At 33.8% G+C, this 10360-nt stretch overlaps 1 protein-coding gene across 1 annotated transcript; it reads right to left on the bottom strand.

The window, feature by feature from the left end:
• Positions 1 to 2520: 2520 nt before the first annotated feature.
• LOC135196993 (uncharacterized) lies at positions 2521 to 3938 on the bottom strand. The gene is made up of 2 exons (XM_064223881.1): positions 3866 to 3938; positions 2521 to 3003 (listed from the first exon to the last, which is right to left on the bottom strand). Exons 1-2 carry the CDS (start codon positions 3878 to 3880, stop codon positions 2635 to 2637), a joined length of 384 nt encoding a protein of 127 aa, XP_064079951.1. The 5' UTR covers positions 3881 to 3938; the 3' UTR covers positions 2521 to 2634.
• Positions 3939 to 10360: the final 6422 nt, after the last annotated feature.

The following is a 10360-nucleotide window of genomic DNA, read 5'->3' as shown; positions in this document are numbered from 1 at the left end:
TCATGTTTAAAAGAGGGTTTTACTTCCAGAATTAATAATAATAATAATAATAATAATAATAATAATAATAATAATAATAATAACAAGTTAAAAATTTTTGGTTTTATAAGAGAGCGTCGAGGTGGCAAGTCTGGATCGTGGGGTCTTCCATACATCCCGGGCTTGGACCAAGGTATTTTCGTTCTGCTTACTTTTAGTACGCGTCCAATGGTAAGCTGGCTGGTCCAGGGCTAGTGAATAGCAAGTCTAAAAATGGAAAAACCAACTTTATAGCTTATTAATTATTATTGGTAATATCTGGATATACTTTGCTTTTTATCCCATAGCAATTGCATCGCTGGTTCTTGAGAATCGATGCAGATGACAAACCCTTGACGTAAGCGCCTCAGTGGTATGATCGGTATGGTCTTGGCCTGCCACCTCGGTGGGCGCGAGTTCAATTCTCGGGCATTCCACTGAGGGGTTAGAGGTGTATATTTCTGGAGATAGAGGTTCACTCTCGACGTGGTTCGGAAGTCACGTAAAGCCAATGGTCCCTATGCTGAATAGCCACTAGTTTTTCCATGCAACGTAACACCATAATTATGGACTATGCTGAAAGAATAAGGTTCACTGAAAAGGTGATGACTGGCTACCAGGTAATGGAGGTTAATTTCTTTTGAAATATTTCCTTATTTTTGTCATAACTCCATTGTTTAACTTCACACAGATCATTTTCTTTACCACCAGAAATGACTTCAAGTAGTGTTCTATCGAAAAATATTTCATATTTTATAAGGAATTAAAATCTTTTGATATCAAATCTAATAATTTGTAGTGAAATTGAGTCATTTCAAGCGTAAAAGATTTTTATAATTTATTTTTTACTTATTTTATGAAGAAAGTGTTCCCCAAATCTTCTTTCTTTATTATGAGGATCCCTTGCTATTGTGCCTCCTTTATTATGAGGTTCCTCTATTTTACCTCATTTATTATGAGGTTCCTTTATTTTACCTCATTTATCATGAAGTTCCTTTATTCTACCTCATTTATTATGATGTTCCTTTATTCTACCTCATTTATTATGAGGTACCTTTATTCTACCTCATTTATTATGAGGTTCCTTTAGTCTACCTCTTTTATTATGAGGTACCTTTATTCTACCTCATTTATTATGAGGTTCCTTTAGTCTACCTCTTTTATTATGAGGTACCTTTATTCTACCTCATTTATTATGAGGTTCCTTTATTCTACCTCATTTATTATGAAGTTCCTTTATTCTACCTCTTTATTATGAGGTTCCTTTATTCTACCTCTTTTATTATGAGGTACCTTTATTCTACCTCATTTACTATGAGGTTCATTTCTTTTACCTCATTTATTATGAGGTACCTTTATTCTACCTCATTTATTATGAGGTACCTCTATTCTACCTCATTTATTATGAGGTTCCTTTATTCTACCTCATTTATTATGAGGTTCCTCTATTTTACCTCCTTTATTATAAGGTTCCTTTATTCTACCTCTTTTATTATGAGGATCCTTTATTCTACCTCATTTATTATGAGGTTCTTTTATTCTACCTCATTTATTATGAGGTTCCTTTATTCTACCTCATTTATTATGAGGTTCCTCTATTTTACCTCCTTTGTTATAAGGTTCCTTTATTCTACCTCTTTTATGATGAGGATCCTTTATTCTACCTCATTTATTATGAGGTTCCTCTATTTTATCGCTTTTATTATGAGGTTCCTTTAGTCTACCTCTTTTATTATGAGGTACCTTTATTCTACCTCATTTATTATGAAGTTCCTTTATTCTACCTCATTTATTATGAGGTTCCTTTATTCTACCTCATTTATTATGAGGTTCCTTTAATCTACCTCATTTATTATGAGGTTCCTTTATTCTACCTCATTTATTATGAGGTTCCTTTATTCTACCGCTTTTATTTATTATGAGGTTCCTTTATTCTACCTCATTTATTATGAGGCACCTTTATTCTACCTCATTTATTATGAGGTTCCTTTCTTCTACCTCATTTTTCATGAGGTTCCTTTAATCTACCTCATTCATTATGAGGTTCCTTTATTCTACATCTTTATTATGAGGTTTTTTTTATTCTACCTCATTTATTTTTGAGGTTCCTTTATGTTACCTCTTTTATTTTTCATGAGGTACCTTTATTCTACCTCATATTTATGAGGTCCCTTGTATTCTACCTCATTATATGAGGTTTCCTTTATTCTACCTCCTTTATTATGAGGTTTCTATATCATCTACCTCTTTTATCATTCTCAGTATCATGTTATAATTGGTTTTTAAATGTGGTACTTGGTTTAAAGAAAAGGACTTTTACACACCATTTTTTTTATTTAAACTTTGCATTACATTCTGTCTTTACATAGGATATTACTATCTAGACTAGATTAGATCTTGAAGTCTCCACGGCACCAACCTGAAGGAGATGTTGACAGATCAATCAATAGATATTTAGTATATTTATTTTTTTTATATTCTTTGCACTCAGATCGGAAATACCTTAATTGTTATTTTACTTCAATATCTATGCATTTTTCATTCTTTGCACACCCAGTATAAAAAAAACCTTAATAGTTCCTTTAAACCTTTGGCATAACGAACCTGACGTGTTCTTTAGTGACCATAACCAAATCCATGGCCGAAGCCCCCGTGCCCATGGCCAAAGCCTCCGTGCCCATGGCCAAAGCCTCCGTGCCCATGACCGTAACCGCCATAGCTGATGTGAGAATAGCCGTGACCACCGACTCCGCCGTGTCCGGAACCATGCCCATGGCCGTATCCACCGTGTCCGTGACCGGTGCTGTGTCCGTAGCCACCGTGTCCGTGGCTATGCCCATATCCGCCATGGCCAAAGCCACCGTGTCCGTGCCCAAAGCCACCGTGTCCGTGCCCAAAGCCACCGTGTCCGTGGCCGGAGCCATGGTCAGGCGTCGGAGCTGCTAAGGTCGTAAGTACAACAAAAGACAAACAAAAGGCGACGATCTGCGGAGATAATTTAGGTTTTCATCAGTCATTTGCTAATTGGCTTTACTTCACGATTAGAAATACAAGGTATCCATAAAGTCCCATTCTTAGCAATTAATACTTGTAATGGTACTGGGACTTTATGGACATCATGTACTACAAATGCTTTATGATAGTTAAACTATTTTTGTAAACTGGTATTACGTCATAATTAAAAATACGATAAATGCTTAACGATAGCGTAACTACGTAAACAGTAATATTTTATTCTTGTTATTTGTCCTAGAATTGGCCTTGGATACAAAATGATGAATTCCTTTCAAAATAATGAGAAATTATATATTAGTCATATTAGGTAATATTCACTGGATTTCTTTATATCACCAAAACGATATTGGTCCAAACTTTTGTTATTCAAATCCTTTGATGCGTCTAATGACTTCAGTTAAGATTCATGGAAGGAAAAGTTGCATCTAGATGTGATGGAACTATTAGTGAACAGGAAATTGATAAGTTCGTCTTTGTAAAGTTGTTTTAACGCCCAATATGGTTGGTGTTTTAAAAGATTTCTGTTGTGGATCATCGATTTAAAATTCTGCACTGATTGGGTGGTCAAATTTTGAGCATTTCTATCGTAATGATATTTTTCTTAGTAGAGGAACTACGCAATGAAAATTCGACATGAAGGTAAAAATGAACTTATTACTGAAAGTCAAAATAGAAGGAAAATAACACCAGGAATATAAAAAACAGAACTTCAACAAGGAAACAGGAAAACGAAAAAAAATATGAATTTCAACAAAAAAAACACAAAAAATAACTCCACAGAAGATAAAATGAAGATAAAAGGTGGCAGATTTAAAAAATTAAGCTAACTCACCAGCTTGGCAGCCATTGTTTTGTTTATGACTTTCAGGGAGATTCAACAAAGGTCTTCAATCTCTGAGGAGTTTTTGATGCTTAAAGAGATCGTTCGAGGCAATTTATATCATGTCTACGACCCAAAACTAGCCACGCCCACTCGGTTCTCAGGGCCTGGGAATTGGTCGACACATTGAGAGAGAGAGAGAGAGAGAGAGAGAGAGAGAGAGAGAGAGAGTTGTATTATCTTGGGTTGAAATATTTGATAATTCTTAGGATCCATTCCTGTACAAGAATATTGATCGGACGAATACACACACACACACACACACACACACACACACACACACACACATATATATATATATATATATATATATATATATTATATATATAGTGCACACATACACACAAATATATACATCATAAAGTTCCTGTAAGAAGGCGAGTGAAAAACGGGGCTTGGAACAAGTACTTTCTTAGTATATTCTACATTTTCAAGTTCACAATAAGTCAAAAACATAGTTTACAGAGCTTTTAAATACAAATTAAGTAGTGGTGGTCGAAGTTACAATTATGATATTCTCAGTCACGTGGACTTTCGTACTACATTGAATATTTATATACATATATATGAATGATTGTCACATCACCGTGATTCAGATAAATATTCGAGCTAAAATGTCCTTAATATCTAATTCGCTCTAACTCGGAATTAATATATTTCATATATGTAACCCAAAGGGGAATTTTCTAGTTGATAACAATTTCGACCTCTCGTGGGTTCGAACCACCGCCCAGGACTTCAGTGACATTATCGAACCCACGATAGGACGAATTATTATCAACTAAGAAATCCCCTTCGGTTTACATATATGAAAAATATATTAATTCAGAGGTAGAACGAATTAGACATTAAAGGACATTTGTAGCTCGAATAACTAATATCATATATATATATATATATAATAGTATATATATATATATATATATAGATATATATATATATATATCTATATTCATCCTTTTCATTCCCAAGAATAAAAAACTTTATTAACGTAAACACCTTGAAAAAAAAAATCGTAAAAAAGAGTTAACACACCACCTTCATAAGCATAATTTACTCAATAACTCCCAATCTTCATTAACCAAGGTGAAGGCTGATTTCACGATAGCGCCGAATTTCAAAACTTCAAAAAGTGACGGGATACCAGCCCTGCAGTCCATACATTCTCCCACTTCAAGGTCATGGCCGGAAAACTGGCCAATCCATTTCAGGAAAGTTCGATTTCGTGGAACGTCAGAAACAATGGAAATGGAAATATGCTCTGTCATCTTCTTCTTCCGAGTCCAGACGAAAGATATGGTGAAAGGGTTATACGATGGATGGTCTCTCGTTTGTTACTTTTTTCTAAAGTTGTGTTTCATCAGGGATCTCCCACATTTACAATCATTCAAACACGCATATCGCCACCCTTGTTAGATAATGGGACTTTCGACCACAATGGAGTCTACATATACAAGTACGCTTTTCCATGGGTAAAGTAGGATATTTTTAGAAGACTTTGGAGAAAAAAAATTGCGACTTAGAGATCTGGGGACCCTTAATATTGTGTACGCCTCAATTGATCCTTGACTCTCTTTACCTGCCCGAGAGCTGCCAGATTCACTGGACAGCAGCATCCATATGCAGTAATTGTGTCTCACGGCTCGCTGTCGAACTTATCAGTTCCAGAGGTCCTTTTATTCCTCACGCCGTTAGACTAAGGAACAGCCTCCCAGAGGAAGTCGTTCAATTAGAAGGTGCAATATATTAGTACTACCCTGTTACTGTTCTCCTTGCATTTTGATATACTTATATCTGTTTGTTTTGATTTATTATTTCGCTTTTCTTTTTTGATAACTGGGGTCTCGTCTTTCTGTGTTTCCCTTTACCTCGTCTTTCTGCTTCCTAATGAACACCTTAATTAATACTCCTTGGAAGCTTGAGTTACAAGTCGACTTGTTCCATATGAATAGAGTTAAGCTGAATAAAATTAATAATGATTATGGAAAAAAGTTAATGATCCCCTTTCTTTTAAATTAAGATATTTTAAACTTATTTGAGCGTTTTGGTTTCTCTCAGCTAGGAGGGCCAATTTTAGAGATTGTATTTTGTGACCTCCAGTTTCGTCTGTGTGGAATTTTACGTGTCATATGGTCATTATTTTGTTGAAGTGGAACCTCTGTTCAAACACTCTTTACCATTACGATTCTTTTTGTTAAAATAATCCGGGATATACATTTATATATCTTGATACGTTTTAGCTCAGCAACGCAACATGAGAATGACCGTATCGCAGCAAATGATACTAAAATAAAAAAAAAATTCAAAAGACAGTTCTATATCTCCATGTTTTAGATTAGAATAGCAATCTCTTCACGTAATATATAATAGCGTATCGTAGAACCAAATGATATCCTGAAGAGCCTAAGATTAGTAACTTGCTTAAATCATATAGTACAACCTTTTGAGATGGTGCGCTTGTCAAAAGATCGGGAAAAGTTCCGTTGAATCCTAAAAGTCTATCTCCCCTAACCTGTGAATTAGTACAAGGCTGGCAGTTAATTCGACTACATTGTGTCGCAACTAGGATGAGAAATGGCATGGGAATTGCAAGTTGCAACCCCCTCCCAAAATAGACCTATTGCATTAAGGGAGAAAGAAGTATGACGAGTACACACACACATACACATATTTATATACATATCTATAAATGAATATATATCACATAATATACATATATACATATATAGATATATATGTATATATATATATATATATATATATATATATATATATATATATATATATCTTTATATATAAACATATAAATAATATAATATATATATATATATATATAATATATATATATATATATATATACTATATAATATATATATATAATATACACGTATATATATATATATATGCGCATGTGTGTATGTATGTGTTGACAGATAGATAGAAAGATAAGTAGATAGATGGACAGAAAAGTATCAGGAAGTAAAGATTTACGTATTACTCGAAGGAATATTAGCAAAGTAAAAACAGATCCGCTAAACAAAGTGACACAATGATGTCAAGAAAGATGCATAACCGACAGTGTCTCGACTTTCACTCTTTCCATAATGAGTATAATACACAATCAATAAATCTCTCAAATCAGTATCCGTGAAAATAAGAAGAAAATGAATTTTAACAAACCGACAATCCTGTCAACAACGAGGTCCTTCCTGGTGTTTTGAAACTTTGAGTCAAAAAGTTATGGCTCACTGATGTTCACGCGGAAACTCAAAAGGTTCGAATATTTTGTAATATTTAGAAGGTGATGAGGTCTGGTATGAGATTGCTCTCATTCATAAATGGATCTAAAGGCTGTGAGTTTCTTCGTTATGAAGACGAGGTCACTTATATGACTTATGATTGCAAAAGGCAGATTGACAAAATTTTCTGTTTATGTAAGCAACATTCCTTGTCGGTTATAAAAGGTATCTAGAAATGTGAAAAGATTAATGTAATGAAGGTGACACAAACTAATGAAATAACTAATTGTTTAGCATCTGCAGACACATATAGCAAATGACTAATCATGATGTGTGTATATATATATATATATATATATATATATATATATATATATATATATATATATATATATATATATATATATATATATATATATATATATATATATGTGTGTGTGTGTGTGTGTGTTTGTGTGTGTGTGTTTTTTTACAATAAAAGAAGCACATAAAAAAACGCCAGTGATATAGAAAGTAAGTACTATGTTTCAGAGACTACTGTCTCTCTTTTCAGGTAGATAAGAGAGAGACAGCAGTCTTTGAAATATTGTACTTTCTATATTTTGGCGTTTTATGGGCTCCTTTCATTAGATGGAATTCTGTTTGTAACACAATATTTCTACCCATTAAAACACACTGGTTTACAGCTAAGGACTATATTTCGGTGGATTAACTTTCGCCCTTATCAGGGAGTGATAAGAGTGGAAGTTAGTTCACCGAAATAGTATAGTCCTTAGCTTTAAATCAGTATTTAAATTGGCCTTTTATACTTGAGCCGTATTCTGTTTTAACAGAAGAATTACATACATATATATATACATATATATATATATATATATATATATACATTCATATATATATATATAGATATATATATATATATATATATATATATATATATATATATATATATATATCCCACGAAATATAACACAGTACAAAGATCAATACAAATTCAATGGTATTCTTGTGATCATTTTCACTCAGATAGGATAGCTTACTGCAAGCCTCAGATCTCTCGTTATTTTTACTTGTCTTACGTTGTTATTACTGTTCCAGTATTTTGTATTGGGAATGGATTGGAATACAAAATATGCAAAATATAGGTGAAAAGCCAAGCGCTACATCCTATGAAGTCTGAGATTTTATTTTATGCAGTTTTCGCTTAATAATTTTGGGAAAAAATCAAATTTTTCCAGAATATTTACGATGTTAGCGGTTTTGCTGACCATGCTAACGACAGTTTCATTTGATAAAATCTCAAGAAAGTTCATAATGAATGAAGTTTTGTTTTTATCAACAACTATTGTGTTGAGGCGAGCGGAGGGGTAAAAACTAAATTAGTGGAATTTCGGCATTTGATAATCAGTAAGCTGAAGTTCATAAGAATAATGTTCATCGGTGCGACTATAATAACACTGAATTTAACAATCATAAATATTAGTAGACTTAAGAATGAATCAGTTACAACAGCCAGTAAGAATATTAAAAATAACTCGAGATCTGACGCTCAGAAGTTGCTATCCTGAGTGTGTGAGTTTACGGGCTACTCTAGGAGCAAGAGCCCGTGCTGGCACAAAACCAGGTAAATCATAACCAACCAACCAGTGTGAGAATGATCACAAAAATTCGATTGGATCTATTTTGATTTTGATCTTTGTCACATTTCTTGGGTCCTCCTTTGGTTTCTTCATTAACTGACAGATAATGCGAGGTTGTATGGATATTAAATGCTAATTTCTAAGTTACAGTTAATTATGCTTTTAATATTATTTCGAAAACATGACTGTGTCTTGGTTTACGACCTATATTTTGTTCCAACCTACAGAACCCTTACTAATGAAATATTAAACAATAAATCTTTGAATCTAACTTCTCCTCTCTCTCTCTCTCTCTCTCTCTCTCTCTCTCTCTCTCTCTCTCTCTCTCTCTCTCTCTTTTCTGGTCTCATGTAAAGTTCCAATTTTCTCTTACCTGAATGTTCGCTCATCCTATTTATCATCTTTGTTCCCAGAGTCTTTTTTTATCATAAATTACTTAAATGTGTGTGTGTTGAAAAGCTATCTTGAAAAACTACTTTTAAAATAACTTTTTAAACAAAATACTTCATTACAGTCAGAAGAGCGTTAATGTTGGTGAGAATTCTAATATTTAAAAATGAGTGAGAGTTAATGGAAAATGCTTCAGATCAGTTATCGTCAATATTTTATCTGTCCTTATCAGAGGTATTTTCGAAATCATTGCTGACAGCTCAAGCAGTTATTATTACAATCGCCACAGTTGTTGTCATTTTAACTTGAATTATTACATTTTGCTGAAACGATCGAAGCTACTTAAGTAAGTAAAGTGCACCTCAGGCGGAGTACTGCAGGCATTATTAAAGGGTGTTCGCAGCGTCTCTTTATTCCATTGCTGAACACATTTTCTATCCTTTACTTTATCTAACGTCCCTTTTTCTTTCTTCAATCTTGCTGTCCAACATCTCTAACATCCTGAACAGCCGAAAGTTCCCAAGTTATTGGCTAGACAACTTATAAACATAAAATTAGTTAAGGCATTTATAAAATTATTGCTAAGTGAAGGAACATATATAGCGTAAAATAACGAATGGCCGGCATGTACTTTAACACGTCCTGTAACCCAGGATAGACGTTAGTCAAGAGCCAGCGTCCGTCGAAGCAACACTTCGAGACCTCTACTTTCCTCTCGAAGTCAGTTTTTTCTCCCAAGCCACAAATGAAGGCCATAATTTCCGATTTTCGGGAAGGTGGTCGCGCTATGGTAGAGACTGGCAATTCGGTATTTTACCCTCGTACTAGGGTGCTATGGTTGTTGAAGTAATGCGTCAAGCGATGAGACTATCCTTCAGTTTGGCTTTCATAAATCAGGCTATTATAGTACAGGGATGTTTGCAGAACAATAAAATATTTGTATGGTCTGTTTTCATTAATTTTTGCGCTAAATCTTGGAAAGTGTATGGCGACGAAATGGAAAAACAGAAGCTTTATTTCAACAATTGGGAAACCATGTTCCAAATTCATAGAAGACAATTTACCGAGTAAAATTAAGCGAATTCCAACTTGAATCTGGCGTGAGTGAAAAGCAACCATTGATATTATAGTATCGACTACATCATAATTTATATTAGTGGAAGGAAAATAATACTTTC

This window comes from Macrobrachium nipponense, chromosome 23 (genome assembly GCF_015104395.2).
Source record: "Macrobrachium nipponense isolate FS-2020 chromosome 23, ASM1510439v2, whole genome shotgun sequence".
NCBI lineage: Eukaryota > Metazoa > Arthropoda > Malacostraca > Decapoda > Palaemonidae > Macrobrachium > Macrobrachium nipponense.
Note: the sequence above shows the minus strand (reverse complement) of the source record. Positions and strands in the feature narration are given on the sequence as shown.